General features: G+C 62.7%; 1 protein-coding gene across 1 annotated transcript in view; it reads right to left on the reverse strand.

Moving 5' to 3' along the window:
• The window catches only part of KCNH6 (potassium voltage-gated channel subfamily H member 6), a 38,422-nt gene extending 25,806 nt beyond the window's left edge, over positions 1-12,616 (reverse strand). Inside the window, exons 1-2 of the mRNA XM_067311912.1 lie at positions 12,541-12,616; positions 8,126-8,356 (exon numbers count right to left, since the gene is read on the reverse strand). Of these exons, the coding sequence (XP_067168013.1) occupies positions 8,126-8,356; positions 12,541-12,616 (307 nt within the window). The remainder of the gene's footprint in view (positions 1-8,125; positions 8,357-12,540) is intronic.
• Between the last annotated feature and the right edge of the window lie 6,330 nt (positions 12,617-18,946).

The raw sequence follows: 18,946 nt of genomic DNA on the forward strand, positions 1-18,946 counted from the left end.
TCGTCCAGGCATGCAGCCTCTTGGAGGTGGCTTTGGGGACAGGCAGAGCTAGAAGTGGGGTCTCACCTTCTACCAAAGCCCGACGGATTTATCATCCTTCCGTGAATTTGCCTGACTTTGGATGTGGAACTTGCTGCGTGGACACCAAAGAGGAGTGATGATTGCCAGCCACCGGAGCTGGAAATAATCCCTGTTTTACAGTCAGAGCCCCCAATAGATGATTTTACCCCCTGTCTAACGCCACGGGCTTCCAAAGAGGGAGGAGATGGCCCCGAGCCGTTCGTGCCATCCCGCTAAGCCGCCGCGCGTGCAGGGAGCAGGGAGCAGGGAGGGGAGGGACAGCGGGGGGGGTGTCCCCAAAACTGCCCCGTCCCTGCCAGGCGCAGCCCTGCCGCCCCAGCCCGGCGGTGCCCCGGGGCTGTCCCACCGCAGCCGGGCTCCCGGGCTTGGGGACCCCCCCGCTGTCCCCACGCCAGGGCGGTTGGAGGCAGCGAATGAACCCAGAGCGGCGGCTTCGCTCGCGCTTCCCGCTCCAGGAGCGAGACGCACCTCCGGGCGTGAATTCATTTGCTCCTCCAGCTCCCTGCCAGACGGGACGTCACCCGCGCGCCCAGACGGAGACAGAGGCGCCCGGGGGCGACTCGGAGCGAGGCCCCAAGCTGCGGCTCCCGCTACCGTGCCGCGTCCATCGTCTCGGCCCGCGCGTGCCGGCACCTTGCGAGGGGGGAGCGGAGGCGGCGCTCTGCTCTTCCCTCAAACCTGACCCAAAACCTAGGGCAGATCCTCGAGCATTTGGGGAGCATTTGCACAACTGCAAGTATTTGGGTACCGGCAGCTCCCCGGCGAGGCCGGAGCTGCGGCCGGGAGCCCCCAGCCCTCCGGCACCTCCGGCCAGACCTGCCTCGGTTTCCCCGCGGAGTTGGCCCTGGCTCTGGCTGGTGTCTCACCAGCAGGTTTATCCCCGCCTGGGCTGGGGCTCCCTCGTCCTTCGCCTCCATCCCAAACCGGGCGTCCTGTGCCCGGGGACCTGCAGCGCTGCTTGGCCCGGGGGGGCCCCCCGGCCGGGCCTCGTCCCTCCGCTCCCTTCCTCATTCCTCAATCCACCGGCCCCATCCATCTGTCTGTCTCTTCCCTTCAGCTGTTCAGCTAATCTGTCTCCATCCGTCTAATTTTATCCAGCCGCCGAATGATCTCTTGGAGGAGTCCTAGGGGCATTCGCAACCTGCCGGCGCTTTGTCTTCGCTTCCTCCCCGCCGCGGCTGCGGGGCGGCGATTTGGGGCGAAACGGGGCCCTGGAGAGCTGCGAGGGGACACGAATGGGACACGGCAGGAGGAAAAGGGCACTGATGGCTCCTGCCGCGGCTCTGCGGGCCGCAATGGGGTCGCTTGTGCCGGGGCAGCGCGTGCCCTGGGTCCCGGCTGCTCCGGGGAGCGTAGGGACACGATGGTGACGGTGTCTCCGCTTGTCCCCAGGGGTGGTGGGGACGCAGAGGAGCCCACGGAGCTGCTGCAGGGATTAATTTGCACCTTGTTGTACCTGCAGGCAGGCGGCAGCGGCCGGGGCTGCCTCCTCCGCTCGCCTCCCCCACCGGCTCAGCCGGGCTGAGCTACTGCCCCAGCGGCCTCAGCTCCGGTCTCCCGTGATTTATTTTCCCTTCCCAACACCGGCTTTGGGCATCCTCCTGGCCGGGCTGTCCCTAAGGTGTCGGCAAGCGCTAGGTTATCCTACAGCTTCCCACCGAGGAACAGCAGCTGGCACCGGCCCGGGATGTTTGTGGACATCCAACCCACCTTGTCCTCCGACCTTGACAAAAGCGAGCACTTAATAACATTAAAAATGTCACTGTCGGCCCTTCCCAGCCCCCTTATCCTCAGCAGCGGCAGGAGCGGTTAATGCATTTGTCGGTATCACCAGTATTAAACTAATCAAGGGGACACGGGGCTTTCCGAGAGCAGGACACAAACCAGTACTGCTATGAATATTAAAAAAAAACCCCCAAAAGCAAGCAATTAATCTGCCCCGGGAGCTCGTATCGAATCCTTCCCTCCCCCGGCCGGGGGATTTAATCTGCAGGGTCTCATGGCAGAGTGGCTAAATCCATGGCGGTATTATATAACGGAGCGGAGGCGAGGGGCTGGCAAGGGCACGGAGGGGATGGGGACGGTGCCGGGTCAGTGGCAGCCCCGGGGCTGGGAGCGCCGCGCTCCTCCTCGCTGCCGAAGCGGGAGCCAGGGCGGCGCGCGTAGCCCATCCCCATGCCGCGAGGCCAGGGTTTCCCTCGGCCGCGGCGGGAGCGGAGCCCCGGGGCCATCCCAGCGGCCGCCCGTCCAAGGAGATGCGTGGGAAAGTCGAGTTGTGGGATTGCTCCCGTCTGGAATAAGCGCTAGAAACTCGGGAGAGAAGCCCAGCGAGCCCCCGCAGTCCTAAACCGAACCCTCGAGGCTCCCACCCGCCACTCCAGCGCCGGGGCGGTCGCCTTCCCGCGGACGCATGTCCCGTCTCTGCAAACCACCGCGAGCCCCCTCGCGGGCCGGAGCGCCAGGGGCCGGAGCGCCGCGACGGAGCCCTTTCCCGCGCCCGAGCCGAGCGCGGAGAGATTGAAACGCGCTGCGACACGAAAGCATCCGAACGTTCCTTGCAGCAACCCCCCCAAACCCTTCGAATGACCTTATTAAGTAACGGAGATGGGATGGATCTTAGCCCTGCGCGCAGTGACTAACATCAGGAATTTCTGCTCTTAGCCGAGAGCTCATCACTTGGAAACAATAGAGGAGGGGGGGAAAAAGCAGGGAGCATCAGGCGATCGGAGGATAACGAAGAGCCGCTGGTGCCATGTGGCCGCGGGAAGGAGATGGGATTCTCGGAGGCAGTGGGAGACGCGTTCCCACCCACGAGAGGGACGTAACACCATGGGGAACGGTGCTCAGTGCCTGCACCGGAGCGTGCGTTCCCAAGGGCTGTTGGCATCCTGGTGTCCGGACCAGGGGCTGCTCGAGGTGGTGACCTGCAGAGGGAATTTGGGCCAGCCGCCTTGTGCTCTGGAAACCATGGTGTATCTCAAGGGAAAAGCATTTGGGGATTTTTTAAGAGCTGAGAAATGGAAGAGGAGGACTGGGATGTTTTGTGCCGGCTTGAGACGAGCCCCGACACGGAGCTCTGGTCTCCGGGAACCTAACGGGTCCTGGCTCAAGCCGAGGGCTGGCGAAAGGCCGCTGAGGCTGCGACGGCGAGGCAGCGGCGGGCGCCACGTGCGTCGGCCCTTCCCGCGCTAAATCCCCGCGGGCATTAGCACGGCTTAGCGCCGGCCGCGCAGCAAAAGCTGCAGCAATTAGAGCGTTTCCTGGGGCCTGGTCCCGGTGTCGCAGGGAGCCGGCGGGAGGCGGACGGGGTGGGAATCGGGGAGCTCTGCCCACGCAGGGCTTTCGGGAAAGAGCCGCCTTCGCGAGCATTTGTTATTGCGAGCGGTGATGTTTATAAGTCCCGATCTGGAGCCAGGCCACGGCGTCCCCTTCCCGAGGTCACAGCCCAGCTCTGTCAAGCCTGACCCTCGCAAACAAATCAAACCGCACTGGCTTGGCTTAAAAAACCTCGTGGTTTTGTAAAAGCAAAGGGATAAAAGTTGGGTTTGGGGGGTTGTCGTCCGGCCGTGCCTCCCCTGCCACCAGGACGGCTGGCTCGGTCCCGCGGCTGCTGTTCTCTACTCGCAAGACTCCCGAAACCACGCTCGTTCCTTGGGCAAAGCTGACCCTGTCCAAGCCGCTGCCCCTGGGCTGGGGACAGACGGACGTGCCCGGGGAACGTGCCCGGGGACGGAGGGACGTGCTGCTGAGGTGCCCTGTGGGGCACGCGGGGGACACCCTCGGCTCCGCCAGGGTCCCCAATCACTCTGTAACCTTTCCCCCTCCTTCCTTCCCGGGGGGAAATCCTGGATTAAGGCACCAGTGTAACGAGTTTGCTGGGCTCATCCAAGGCCCTAAGCCACAGCCCAAGGGAGGCACACGGACCCTTTCCGCTCCAGCAAGGACAAGTCAAGGGCTGCGTGCGGGGGGGCCGGGGTGGCTGGAGCGGGTGGCCGGTGGCACCGGAGCGGCCGGCTGGCAGGAGGCCGCCGCACCAGCTGCCCGCGGCTCCGGCTGCCTGGGGACCAGGCTCTGCCTTCTCATGTCCATAAGCATCAAATTCGCGCAGATTAAAAGCAAAGCGCTGCGTGCGGGCGCTGCCAGCTGCCGCCGCTCGGGCTGTGCCAGCGGCTTGGCTCGGGCCACCGGCTGCCCTCGGGAGCTCTTGCCGATGGCACTGCCGGCCCCGGAGAGAAGCGCCGGGATGCGCGGGTGTCCCCGGGCCGGTGGCCGCAGCTGCTCCTGGCTGCGGCAGGAGCTGGCTCGAGCGCCCGAGCCCGTGATGAAGCTCCTGGCCCCGGCGCCCGGCCCTGGCAGGCCCAGCTGTCAAGCATCTTGTAAGGAAATTAACTTTTGACTGATCTCCCGGCTTTGAAAGGGGTGGATTAGAGCCCAAATGAGCTGCAGCTGGGCTTGAGCCGCTTTCCAAGTCTTTTCCAGGGCTGCAGCAGCAGGGAGGAGGGAGCTGAGCCTTTCCCGTTTATCCTTCACTGGGGCCTTGTTTATTGGCCCTGTTTCCGCTCATTTTTTTGGCTCCTTGGAGAGCTGGGTGGCCGGAGGGACTCGCGCACCCAGGGGACGTGGAGTGACCGGCCCCGCTGGGAGCGGGATGGGGCAGAGTGTCGCCCCTGGGCTGGGATGGGCAGTGGGATCTGCTCCCCGCTCGGCTGCGTCTCCCTGGCCGCTCTCTGTCAGAGGAAAGCGCCCTTGGCTCTTTTTATAATTAGCAGCGCGCTGGCGGCGACGCAGTCTTGGGCACGTTCACCTGACCGAGCAGAGGAATTTTGAACTGGATAAATGACGCCCTGGAGCTGCCGCAGGAGTGATTCAGTCTCTGCGGGTCCCCAGGCTGCAATTCGGCTCGTCCCCCCTCTGCAAGCCCTGCGGTACCTGCCGCCCCGGTGGTGTCGGCAGCGATGGGCAGAGCCGGGCCGCTGCCAGCCGAGGGGTACGGCAGAGGGACCCCGGCGTCCGGGTCTGGACCACGGCTGGTCTCAGCCGCGTGGCCTTCGCCAGCTCTAGCAACGACGCTCTCGCCGGGGACGCGCCGTCCCCTGAGCGACGGCCCCGGCGGGACGCCCTGCCCGCGCACCGACGGAGCCACCCGCAGGTGCCCCCTTCCCACCGGTGCTCCCGTTCGTTCCTGCCTCTGCCAGCTCCCGGCCGAGGAGAGCCCGGCTCGGCTCCATTCAAAGCAGCCGGGGGGCTCCAGCAGGCAGCTTCGTGGTATAATTTTGTCTTTGGCACGCCACAAAAGCAAGGAAACAACCATGCACGCTGCAGAGCCGGGAATACCGCAGTAATAAACAGCAGGTCGAGCCTGGAGATTGGTGACGCCGTTATGAAAAGGAGGACAGGCGGGTTCGGAGCCTCCGTGGTCTAATTAAGCAGCAGCTCCCTGTAACGCGAAGGCCTTTTCTTTGCCGATAAGACCCATTTATAATGGGCTGAGCGGCCGCAGGCCGAGTGCTGGGGGGAGACAATCGGAAAGCATATTGCTGGTGGGGCTGGGTTTTAAAAATAGACACGAAGGGCTTTCTTCTAGGCTTTTTTTTTTTTTTTTTCTCCTTCTCTTTTAATAAAAAAGAGAAGAAAGCAGCTCAGAGCTGCGCCGAGCTTTTCCCGTGGCCTAGGGGAAGAGCAGGGCTCCGAGGGGAGGAACGAGCATCCTGCGCTCCAGGAACTGGTGCTGCCCAAGGACAGATGAGGACACGGATCCTGGTCCCTTTAGGATCTGGCTTCCCTCCAGCTCTCGCTGCTCTGGTGGCTGGGGCCATCCCGGAGAGGGGTGACAAGCGGGAAGGGGTTCCTGGTGGCCCCGAAGCCACCAGTGGTGCAGACAGGGACCCATTTCTCCCTCTGCCTGCATCCTCCTGCAGAGCCATTGCAGGTGCCAGGGGCTGGGTGCAGGAGCAGCAGTCGGACCAGGATCCCCCCAGGGAAACGGTGGTGTGAGCCCAGCTCCTCCCTTCAACAGGGAGCGAGGGAAGCCTGGACGGGAGCAGATGGATGGACGAGGGCCAAGCTCTGCCTCTTGGCCCCTCTCACCGCGATCAACCCCGGTTTGTGCAATCCCATGCAAAAGGGAGCAGGATCCGGTGCACCGCAGGGCTGAGTCTGCGGGAACTCAGCGCCTTGCAGGATGGATCCCTCTGGATCCAGGTCCCATGAGCCCACTTGTGCATGCACCCATGGGCGCCACGCACGCTGTCCTTGCCATGGCCATGCGCCGTCCCTCTAAAGAGGCTCAACCTGGCCGGGAGCGGGGGGTACAGCATGTGCCCTCTTCTCGTGCCTTCCCGGGGACGCTGGGCCCCATCCAGCGGCTCTTAAAGATCAAGTGGCCGAGGGATGGCAACGCGTCCCGGCTCTTACGTCCGCTCACCCGTTGAACGCCGGATTGCCCGGTCCGGGCTGAGCAGAGCACTATTAACCGTCTCCGTCGCGGGTGGGAGACGTGGTGACGCCGCGGCTGCGGCCGGGCAGGAGCGGGGCAGCCCTGGAGCGGGACCTAGTGTGGAGCCACGAGTCCCTGCATGCCTCCCCCGGGGAGGGCTCAGCCTGGGAAAGCTGTGACGGGATCCCTCGGCAGCAGAGCGGGCGATGGGGAGGAGATGAAGGCCTGAGGCACATCAGGCCCGCGAGCGGTCGGACGCTGCCGACGAGCCGGGTCAGGCCGGGCTGAGCGCGGGGAGAGGGGATCTGGGTTAACGCGAGGGGGTGTCGCCCAGCGATAAGACCCCGGGCAGATAGACCGGCACCTGGATGCCAGCCCAGGAGATAGATAGGGTGCCGGGAGGGAGGCCAGGACACCTGGGTCCCAGCCCGGGAGATAGGGTGCCGGGCTGGGAGCCAGGACTGTTGCCTTTTCTCTCCTTTCGTTTCCAATTGTTTTTCTTCCACCTTTTCATCCCTCTGAGCTACCCACGGCAGGGTGCAGCCCGGCCCTCGAGCCAAGCCCCCAGTTGATAGGATGTAAAGCAATGGGAAGGCTCTGCAGGTTGAAAATAAAAGATACGTAATATATGTTTTTTTCCCTCTAGCGAGTGCCTGATCTTCTGAATTCTCCCCACCTCTGGCTCTGGTGGGAGCCCTGGATGCCGCTGTTTTGCAGCATCAGGCACTAAATATTTATTTAACTTCCTGCAGTATTAGAACTAATCACTAGTATTTTCCATCAAAGCTTCATTTTCATCTTAACATAATTCCATCTGTGCACGCACAAGCCACATCCTGCTTGATGAAAATGCAGCTCAGCTGCCGGCAGCTGCACCGCTGTCTGGCCAGGGCCGAAACGTCCAGGCTGAGCGTGGAGGAGAGCCTCGAACCGGCTTCTGGCTCAAACAGGAGGGCCTAATCCGCCGCGGGAGGAGCCTGATGCCGGGTGGACCCAGCTCATTCGGCGCCATGGGCTTGCCACTAGCCTGATTCGCCCCACTGAATTCGAGGCAGCAGCTCTTGGCTGCTTGATGGCATCTCCCCAGGCAGGTGAGTGATGGACCTGGGCCATGGCCCATCTCGGAGCGTGACTAGGACACCCGTATCTGAACCCCAGCTCCTCTGCAGACCTCCTGCGTGAACCTCGCTCATCCCTTATGGACCCTGTGAACAAGCCAGCTCTGTGCTGCGAGCAGAGGGCGCAAAGGGCCATCGCTTGGCCCGTGAGCCAAGGGCTCATGAATGGGCCAATTCCCAAATAGTCCGTCAGTGCCTTCCATTGCTCAAGGTCCCAATGCACCCAGCACCCAGGTCAGCGCAGAGATGGGTCTATCCAGGTGGGAGCCTCCAAGGGTTGACCCTGCTCCCACCACCCTCTGGCTAAACCCCAGTACCTGGGGTGAAATCATGACGCAGCAGTGGCATCAGGTCACCATCCAGCGAATGCGCAGAGGGGTGACACCACACAGACCTGCTGCAAGGACCGCAGCCTCCTGCCGGCTTGCCCTGCTCTGAGCAACCCCATTGCCAACCGGCCGCCGCGAGCGCGCCGAGACGCAGCTCTTACTGTCTTTGCGGTAGTAGAGGATCTCCAGCTTGCACTCCTCGGAGCCCAGCAAGGCCTGGGTGAGCTGCGCGATGGAGTTCTTGGTGGTGTCGGGCCCGGTGAGGAAGTCGCAGGTGCACGGCCGCTGCATCACCTCCACCCGGGAGTAGCCAAACATCTCACAGAAGCCGTCATTGCAGTAGATGATGGCACAGTTCTCCATCTGGGCATTGGCAATGAGGAACTTGCGGTCTGTGGGGATGCAGCAGAGTGGAGGCTTAGGAGAAGGTGTGAACTCATGGGGATGGGTGGTCCTGGTGGCAGTGGGGCAGCCCCAGCAGAGGTAGGTGGGCCAACTCAGTGGTGTGACCTGTGGTAGGACACCATGGGGGATGTCATGGCTTGCCAGGGGCACGATCTTGGTGGTGATTCAAGTACCAGCCTCTGCTCCCTGTCTTTGGAGAGAAGCCCAAGTAGGGTCCTCCCCACCAAGGAGCTTGCTCCAGCTGGGAGTGATGAGGCAGTAGTGGTTTTGGAGAGGAAAATTCTTACAATTTCACGTGAATCAGTGACTGGTGACAGGAGAAACCCAAACAAGGGTCCCACTATGCAGATAGCCCCATTCTCTAGGTGGCATCTGAGCCCCGAGAAGGGCCACCGTGGAGTGGCAAGGGCTGGTGTCTTGTGGCTGACCAAGCTGAGGAGGTGGGAAGGGATGAGTGTTGGGAGCCAGGAAGGATCTAGGCACCTGCTTGCAGGTGTGGATTCACTGCTGTTTAGTACGTGGGAAGTCACCCGCAGACTTTCCCTGAAGAGCACTTCTGGGGTAGGGAAGAGCTATAGAGTCCTTCTCCTTTTCTCAAGAGACTTATCAGGGATCTAAGTTATCTTGGAGACCTCCCACCCTTGGGCAAATTTGACTGAAAGCAGGCAAGAGGTAAGAGGAACAGATAGTGTGGTGCTCGGTTTCCATGGGAAGCCAGGCAAAACCCCATCAAACTAATGATCCTCCTCCTAATTCTTTACAGGATAATTGTGCCTTGGGGCTGAAGCTGAAATCAGGACCCTGCTGGGCTTGGTGGCACATGTGCACATGTAAGTGGAAAAGTGACAAAAGGGGAAACTGAGGCAGGGAGCGGTGCCCCCTACCCATTGCATGCGCTGGGGGTGACAGCTCTGGAAACCTCTTGCTCCTCCTGGGCTCTGCTCTGGTTGTCTTCTCCCAGTGGGGCAGCTCAGGGGAACCACTGAAGCAGACCCATGGCACCAGGGACAGACCCTTTCCTTTCCTTGCATCCCGGGGCCCCGCGGATAAGCCTTCTGCCTCCAGACAGATGCGGGGGTCTAGTCCTCCTTGCCCGCCTGGATCCTCTCTTCTCTGGCACTTTTATCCATCACTAGCTATTTTAGAAGTTGCCCATGCCATGGCTCAGTGGCCAAGGGCTTGATTTGGCCCCGGAGCTCAGGCCATGCTTTGCTCTGTTATTTTTGAGAAATAACGGAGATTGGGGAATCCTGGGCTTGCTCCAGACCCTGGGGATGATCATCTCTTGGCCAGGTTTTGCTGGGCTCTTCAGTGGGAAGCTGCGTGCCCATGGCCAAGCTGCCCTGTGATGGGCTCCTCTTCTCCGCGTGGAGCAGAGGCCGAGGACATGGGGAAAGACCCTGCCTGCAGCCCGTGGATCTGCAGAGAAAGGGCTCGCTGCTCTATTTCCAGGGCAGCTCGAGCGGATGGGATTGGGATTGGAGCATGCGTCTCATCTCCTGTCTTTAATATAATCTAGCAATTTGCAGAGCACGGTGCCTGACTGCCCCCAAGGGCAGCAGCACAGGCGGCTGCGGAGAGGGGCTTCGGGCACCGAGAGAGGGCAGAGGCAGCACCCGCTGCCCGGGCGGTCGCCCCCACACCGCTTCTCCCATGGTTTGGCATCTGCTCTGGGCTGCAGCCAGAGGCAGGTCAAAGCTGCAGAGGGTCCATTTGGAAGCTGCCTCCTAGCACAGACCCCAATTAATCTCCTGGATTACCCAGGAATGGCATCTGCAGCGTGTTTGTGCCAGATCCCCTGCTCGCTCGCTCTCCCAGCCTTGCCGGGGAACGCGCCAGAGCCAAGCGCCAGGTTCGCTGAAGTGCTGGAGAAACCTCCCGCAGATCTCGGTGGGCCTCAGGCCAGGGCCCCCCTGGCCACGGCACAGACCGGTGGGACCCCAGCAGGAGTGGGGGGGATCCCCCTCCCCAGCACGTGGGGAGACTCTCCCTAATGCCGCCTCCTGAGCCCCTGGTGGCTTTCAGCCCTGGAGGAGGTCCTCCCAGTAAAACCAGTACTCCCAAGGCCTCTGCACCACTGAGCGAGGGAGGCAGAAGCCCTCTGGAGAGGTGACGCTAAGGTCTGTGACACAAGGCTGTGTAGGGAATGGCTTTTTGATGCCTCAACTGAAACATCAGAGAAAGAAATTCAACGTAGGCGAAAACAAGGGAGAAATGGCCAAGCTCTAGCGGGCCAAACCAAACACATTTCAGCCCGCCCTGAAGTGGCTTTTGGGCAGCTCTTCACTGGGGGACTCGCTTCTCCCTCACACCTTGCTGTTCCCTTTGCCATGCAGGATGGAAATGGTCTTTCCCAAATGAAGAGGGGTAGTGAAACAGGACAAAACATTATGTTCAAATGTTTCCAAAATTCTCTCCTCTGCTGGTTTTACTTTGTCCAAATCTATTTGCCAGCTGGAAGACAGCGATGCCCTTCTGCCAAAGCCCTGTTTCTGGGGTGCCTTTGCCATCTGCAACGGAAGTTTCTCCTGGCACTGCCAGCCCTAGCAGGTTGGACCAGGGATGGGCTGGAGCAGGACAGAATTTACTGCAATTACACCACTCTGGGGGCAGCTACGCTGAGCCTAAGTGATGTGACCAAGGCCGTGAGGGGAATGAGCTGGAGAGCCAGAACTCCTTGCGGGTATTTTTGCCCCAGCTTTGCTTTCTGCACCGACCACCCTTGCAGATTTGCCTTCGCCCTGCGGTACCCAGTGCTCAGGGTCCAGCCTGGGGGAGCAACTGGGCTGGGGCTGCTTGGCAGCGCACCGTGAGCGTGAAGCACCAGGAGGAAAGCGTTGGGCTGGGGTCTCTCTGGCTCCCAGGGGGGCTTGCTGGGATCCAGTTGCACCCATGGGAGCTGCAGGGAGGTGAAAGCATCCGCGAGCAGGGGAGGGAGCAGACTTTGGCCGCAACAGCGATGCAATCCCAGGGGCCGCCGGCCTGGCCTGGTGTCTCCGAGCACCTGTTGGGTCGTGAGGCTGCTGCGGGGGAGTCGGGGGGACGTTTCGGCAGGGCCGGCAGGCAGCTGCCTGGCTAGTGTCTGTCATGGCCGACGGGCCGGGGGGAGGGAGCTGGCAGGGATGAGGGGGGCCTGGCTGCCTCCCGGCTGGCACGCTTCGCCGTGTGCCCCCGCTGCTCCGCAGACGCCGCTTCCCAGCAGGGACTGATAGGAACCAGGGACAGTTTTTCTCACTTCCCGTTCCCGGGGTCACGTCACTCACTGCCAGACCAGGCAGCACAGATCCGGCAGGGACGGCAGCGCTGGGGACGTTTGCCCACCCGGCAAACTCAGAGATAAACCGTGGGGAGCCCCGGCGCTCCGTGGGGACGTGCAGCCCTCTCCCCCTCTCCTCCTCTCCCCCAGTCTCCCCCAGACATGGCTCATAGGGGGACCCCGGCCCCCCACTCTCCTCCCCATGTCCCCGGCTGTGCAAGGACGATCCAACCCCACCGGGGTGCTGCGAAAGCACAAGCTGAACCGGAGCCGCCTCCTCCCCGCAGCCCCCAACCAGCCGCACACAAACCCCAGAGCTCCCCGATGCGCACGAACTCTTTGCTATATTTGACACTAAAACCAGCCAAAAAATTCATATAAAGGATTACTCCGAGCAACAGCAAATGGCAACATTTCACCAGGGACGGCTGCCTCGGAGCAGCGCGGAGTTGAAGGCAAATAGGCAGAGAGCCCGTCTGCGCCGGCATACGCCCGGCTCCCACCCAGCGCTCGCCATCCTGGGACTTCCCCGGTCCCTGCCACCCCCGGGGAGCCTCTGCCAGCCCCGGGCGCGGGGGTCTGCCGGGGGCTGGGGTGTCTCAGCCAGGAGCCGAGCCGCTGGCAGGGCTGGAGGGGGGATCCGAAGGGCAGGGACAGCTTGTCCCTTCTAGCGCCCTGTCTATAAATACCCGCGGGGGCACTGCCTGGCTGTCGCCCACCCCTCTGCCCCCGGGAGGTCACAGAGGAGCCTTCGTTTTTCCGTCCCCTGCGCGGGGGACACCTGCGCGCCCGTCCCCGCGCTGCCGCCCGCCCGTCCCCCCGCGGCTCCCCGCTGTCCCCGGGAGTTTGGGGGCGCCCGGAGCCCGGGGACACCGGGACCGGGGGCCGGGGCCGGCCCGGGGGAGCGGTACTCACTTTGCCCTTCAAATTTGCGGATGATGGTGTCCAGGTAGGTGTTCTGGGGGGCCACATGGCCCCGGCGCACCGGCATCGCGGCGCCGCCGAGCGCGCCCCAGGCGCGGCGAAACTTCCCGCGGGGGCGGCGGCGGCGAGCGCGGCCCCGGCCCGGTGCGGCGCGGCGCGGCGCGGCGCGGCCCCGCTCCGCCTCACCCCAGGGCTGGCCGAGCTCTGGAGCCGCGCCGGCCCGGGGCTCCCATGCTCCCGGCGGCCGGAAGGGGGAACCCCTCCGCCCGCCCTGCCTCGCCCGGCTCCGGGCGGGGGTGGCTGGGGAGGATGAGGATGGAAGGGGGGGGAGGGAGGAAGGGGGGAGGCCTCACTTGAAAGCGGAGAGGTGGAATAATAGAATAAAATAATAATAGTAGAAATCCCCAAAGTGCTTAGTCACCGCTGCCCCGTTCCGCCGGCGGCTCCGGGGTAGAGCTGTCAACAGCAACAGCTGCGAGCCGGCAGCTGGCAGCCCCCCCGGCCGGCCCGGCCCCGCGGGGCAGGGGGTCGGCAGCCCTGGGTGCTCCGGGGCGGGCTGCGGGGGCAGGGAGGAGGGGGGTGCTGGGGAGTGAGGGGAGCGGGGTCCTTTGGGGTGATGGGGCGGGTGGCAATGGGGGAAGTAGGGTGCTGGGGTGAGGCAGGAGGCGGGGGCTGAGTGATGGAGTAGGTGGGTGCTGGGAGAGGTGGGACACTGGGAGTGATGGAGCGAGGGGTGCTGGGGGTGCTGGGAGAGCTGGGACACTGGGAATGATGGAGCGGAATGCTGGGGGTGCAGGGGTGGCGGAGGAGGGGGTGATGGTGGGTGCTGGAGTGCTGGGGGTGGCGGAGGAGGCGCTGCTGGAGGTGCAGGGGGCCGGTGGAGGAGGGTGAAGGTGGTGCTAAGGTGCGGGGGGTGGTGGAGGAGGGGGTGATGGTAGGTGCTGGGCTGCAGGGTTGGCAGATGGGGTGCTGGGGTGCAAGGGGTGTTGTAGGGGTGCGGAGGAGGGAGTGCAGGGGGCGGAGAACGGGTGATGGTGGGCGCAAGGGTGCAGGGGGCGGAGGAGGGGGTGCAGGGGGCAGAGTGTGCAGTGTGCAGGGGGGAGAAGTGGGAGTGATGGTGGGGGCAGGGGTGTGAGGGGGGGCAGAGGAGCGGGTGATGGCGGGTCGCGGGGTGCAGGGGTCAGAGGAGGGATTTATGGTGGGTGCAGGCTGCAGAGGGTCGGAGGAGGGGATGATGGTGGGTGCAGGGATGTCAGGATGCGGGGGGGGGAGGATGGGGTGATGGAGGCTGCCGGGGGCTGAAGGGTGCCGGGAGCTGAAGGCTGCCGAGGGATGGTGGGTGCCGGGGTTGGGAGGTGCCGGGGGATGGTGGGTGCCGGGGGGTGGAGGGTGCCGGGGCTGGGGGGGGCCGGGCCTGGGGGGGGCCGGGCCTGGGGGGGGCCGGGGCTGGGGGGCGCCGGGCGGGTGCGGGGCGGAGGGTGGCGGGGCCGCGCCGGGCGCTGTCCGCTCGCCGCGGTGCTGAAGGGCCGGGCGGGGCGGGGCGGGGGGGCCGCGGCCGCTCCGTCCCCGGGTCCCTGCTGCCCCCTGCTCGCATGGGGCGGGGGGGCGGCTTGGCATGGGGAGGCCCTCGGCGTGGCGCAGGGCCCTGGGGACGCGGAGGGTCCCGTGGGCTCTGCGGGGCAGCGAGGGTCCCGATGGGCCCCCGGGGCTCTGTGAGGTCCCCGGGGCTCTGTAGGGCACAGAGGGTCACGGCGGTCACTGCGATGCTGTCCTGCCAAGCAGATGTTCAGAGCTAGCCCCAGGCCCAGCGCTTCACTTGTTCAGAGCCCACAGCTCCGTGCCCCTCAGGGGAGAAGGCTGAAGGGACCAGCTCCCTTTCCTTCCTGAGCATCCCCTCCGGCCAGCCCTCTTCCCCCGGCCCCACTGCTAAGGCCAGTGTCCACTGAGGGGCTTTTTATTACTGTTTTGTTATGCAGGATTTTTCAGGCATGAAATTGGTCTAAGAGGATTACAGTCCATTATCATCAGCAGGAGTGTTTTGCTGGGATTTTCAGTTAATATTCCAGTGCACCTTATGAATTCACAGAGGGGCCAGGCCCCCCGCAGGGCACATGACCCACAGCAGCACCCACCAGAGCTGCCTCCTCTCTCTCAACCAGCAGTGCAAGTGGGTGGGCAAAGACAAGTGCTCTGAAAGCCCATTTCGGAGCCCCGGTGCTGCTTTTATCTCTGCTGCTCTTGGAACTCAACCTTCCCGCAGCGGAGAAAAACTTGTTCCATTGTTAGAGAGGGTGAAAAACCCATTATCTCCCCCCATCCACTTTGCACACTGCCTCTGCCGTGATTTACTGTGAGTCGTGGAGGATGTTTTGCTCTGTATTACACAGATGCAGCTTAATAGCGTGGGGGAGGGAGAGGGACGCGGAGTCCAGGCTCCTGCCTTCTCTGTTTTCTTGTTGATATACCGGGTGACTCGAGGGAGACAGCTCTGTGCCGCAATTTCCTCAGTAGAAAATAGGGATGCTGGTCACTCAGCCTTGTAAAACTGCTCTGAGATTCCTGGATGACCAGTTCTGCAAGGGAAAGCAAACTATTATTATTGTGGCTAATATAATGATAATTATGATTATTAATCACCAGGCAGTCAGGATTTAAGGTTGGCCTCCTGCCCTCCTCTCATCCCATAAATCAAGTGCTGGATGTTCATGGACACATCACATGGACAAGGATGTGTCTGATGATACAGGCACGTGCCAGCTTCAGCTGGGCTCAGAGCCATCCCCAGAGGTGATCGAGTCCGTGATGTGAGCATGGGGGGACTCCTGGGACCTTGGGGACCTCTCTGTCCCATATGCCAGGCCCAGGGCTATGGAGCAAGCAGCAACGAAGGCTTGTCCCCCTCTGGGCTTGGCAGTGAGGCCACTTCACCCCCCCCCCCCGGCTTCTCTGGCTGGTGGGTCTCGTCCCACCGCCTGGCTGATGGAAGAGCCTCTCTTACCAAACCTCCTCCCCGTGCAGCCCTGCCAGCAGGGCTGAGTCCTGCCATACCCTCCTGGGTTACCGACTGAGCTCCAGCAGCCTCCCAGTCCCCTCCGGGCTCTTCCAGGTCCCCCAGCTTGTCCTCGCGGCGCGGGCTGGTTCATCCACGAAGCTGGCCAGTCTGCGTCCTGCCTCCCAGCCCTCCTCAGGAGCGCTGGACTTCTTTCAATTCCCTGGGCTTCACCAGGACTTAAGCATATGCTTGCAGTTAATCCTGTGCTTACATTTTATCCCAAATAGGAAGAATTGGGGTCTCTGGGCAAATTCTCCTGCTGTTCAAGGCAGCTGAAGGGCTCCCTCTGATTCAGCTGATTGGTAATCCTCTCTCTCTCCTTCCTCTGCTCCCTTCCTCCTCCTCTCTCGCTCAGTTCTTTCCTCTCCTCCTCCTCAGAGAGTGCTTCTGAGGTTTAGCTTCTCCCCCCATCCTTCCTTCCTTCCCCCATCCTGGGGAATCGACGGGAAACCACCCGATTTCCTAGGAAAAGGAGACCTGAGCGCCCTCCCCCTCCCCGGTCCCGCACCATAAATTCATAAAAAGCCACCTGTGAGTGCAAAGCCCAGGTACAATAATAGCTGTGTTTGGTTTGCGAGGGGAGCATGCACGGCAGAAGGGGAGCCAGGGGATTCCAAATAATAACGGCAGGAAGTAAAATATTTGCACTTTGCAGGGAGTTATAATCCGCCCCGGTGAGGGGCTGTGTGCGGCGGTACGTTAGGCAGGTGCAGTCGCTGCCGAACAAGGTAACAAGGGGCAGGAGAGCCCTGAGCGTGGGTTTCCAAAGGCTGCGTGACCCAGGGAGCAGCCGGAGAGCGGAGGAAAGGCCCAGCCCCGTGAAAGGGGTTGTGGATTTGGGATGGCCAGTTCGCGATGAGCGGCTCACCAGGGAAAGGCACCCGCTCGGATCCAGCCATGGCAGCTCCTGGCTGACGCCTGCTGAGAGAAATGTTTGCAAACCAAGAAACGGCATTTCTCCACATTTCTGCAATTGGACCCAAACTGCAAACACAGCCAGTGATGCTCAGGGAAGAGGGCGATATGGGACTTTTGCAGTCCCCAAAGCTCCTTGCACCTATCAAGATTGTCCCCCAAACAGATGCCTTTGCAGAGGAGATGAGGCCTCAGACCCTGCTCCGGGATGCCGTGGGCTCAGGGATCCTGTCTTCCCATCTGGTCAGCACTGTTCATACCTGCGCTTTGCCCTGAAAATCTCACTTCTTCTTCCAGGAGTTGGAAGATGCTCTGGGGATGGGAGAGGGGAGGGAGGAATCGGCATCAGAGTCGTGGTCCTGGAGGGGAGTTATGGGAAGGGGGGGATACACGTAGGTGGATTTTACAAGGGGAAGGTCTAATCCACGACCTAGCTCTCTTCTTGGCCGTCCCACCGCTCCAAATCCTGGTGGTTTTTTTCCACGCTTCCATGGCGCTGTTTGTCTGCTAAGTATAAAAACATCTCCAACAGTTAAATGCGCAGCTAAAATTAACCCTCGAGAGCCTGTGCTTTCTGCGATGCTGAAAGGAGGCGTTTTGCTTGGTGGAAGCAGCCCCACGGGCCGGGGCACCTCAGCCAGGAGCTTTATCGGTGCCTCGGGACTGTCGCTGGAGCAGTGCCGGCTGTCAGGCCACCGCGGCAGAGGGAGCTGCCTCCCCGCAGCCGTCACACTGCAGAGGAATTCATCTTTTGGGAGAAGGGAGTCCATCCATCACGGCCTGGCCTGGCCCCTTGCCGGCCAGGAGGAGAGGGCTGGCATCGGGAGGGCAGGACTCCTGGCGTCATCCCCGTGTCTTGGGGGGGGGTTCAGCTCCTGGCTGGGTTGGGACTTGTCCCCTGCTCCCTCCCTGGAGCTGCCCTGCCCATCCTCAGGCTCCTCTCTGGGACACAGGAGGCTGCTGTGGGTCTCGAATGAGGCACCCAAGTGGGTGATGAAGATGAAAAGCAGAGATTTGATAGGAGAAACTAAACACAAATTCGGCTCCATTCAGACACAGACTTGGACAGTGCCCTGTCCCTGCCGTGCCGAGCGATGCTCCCTCCGTCCTGTGCGTCCTGGCTTCAGAGCAGGAGAAACTGAGGCCCGGAGCAGGCTCGTGACTCACCTGCAGTCCTTGAGTGAGTCGGCGGCAGGGCTGGGAGGAGAAGCAGAGCCTCCCGGCCGCCTGCTCGCACGAGATGGATGGTGCGAGCCGGTGGCCGCCAGCGGGGCTGCAATAACTCAAGGCGATGCCGCAGGGACGGCCGGCGAAGGGCAGAACGTGGCCCTGCTTCGCGGCTGCCGGGGAGGGGGAGCTGGCAGTGCCTGCAGCTCCTCTATTTGGCAGAAAACCATCCTTGGCATGGTGGAGAGAGGAGAGCCGGCCGTCAAGGGCTTGGCAACACGCTCCACAGTCAAGCATTCAAAGCTGAATTGCTTTTCAATCTGCAGCAATTTTCTCCTTGCTGCGTACAAGGCCTCGGAGGAGAAAAACATCAGCTCGAGCGGGAGCTCAGGGGGTTGGGATGGTTCCCTCCATTGGAGTGGCCTGGGGTCTCCCTGTGCCGGTGCATGGGGGCATGGGAGGTGCCTGGCCGGGGAAGAAGGGGCAGTTTTGGACTCACTGGACTGGAGCTGAGCCTGGCCAAGGTCCTGCTGCTGGGACACCTGGCAGAGAGCCTATGTGGGGCTGGGGGCTCTGTGGGGCTGGGCAGGGGGCTCAGCCCAGCTCCCGCTGACGCGATGCATCCCCTGGCCAGGCTGGGACTCATCCAGATGGAGGCTAAGATGGGCAGGAGATTCACATGGAGGGGGGGGGGTCCCTTCTGCCAGGGCCATGCTGGGCAAAGCAGCACATCCCTGCTTGATGGCTGATGGAGGGGACAACGGCAGAGCGGGGCTGGGAGGGTTGGGGGGTCATTTGGGCTGGAGCCAGCCTTATCCCCTATGTAGGGGTTTGTAGCTGAGCCTCGGGGCTGGGGGAGAGTCTGGCTTGCCTGGGGGGGGACTTTAGAGGGAGCGTCGTGTCCCTGTGGCAGCTGCTGTCCTCTAGGAAAGCCCACCCCATGCAGTGTCCCCCAACCAGTGCCACACGGGGCGGGGGGACTCCAGCGACGTGGCCACCCCACCTTGCCCATGGGCCAGCGGTGAGCCCGGCGTGGCCCCTCCTGCCGGCCCCTGGGTGCCTGGTGCTGCCAAGCCGCCGGCTGCATTTTTCCAGGCGCTCCTTGTCCCCGTGGGGCGCGGGAATGCGAGGAACGCGGCCCCGCGTGCCCGGCCCGCTCCCGGCCCCCAGCCAGCTAAGAATAGACCTGGCCCGGCCACCTCCAGCCCGGCCGCGTGCTGGCAGGGGGCCACGGGGGGTTCAGACTCGCACCCACCACCAGCC

Source organism: Apteryx mantelli, chromosome 28, assembly GCF_036417845.1.
Source record: "Apteryx mantelli isolate bAptMan1 chromosome 28, bAptMan1.hap1, whole genome shotgun sequence".
In the NCBI taxonomy this organism is placed as follows: Eukaryota; Metazoa; Chordata; class Aves; order Apterygiformes; family Apterygidae; genus Apteryx; species Apteryx mantelli.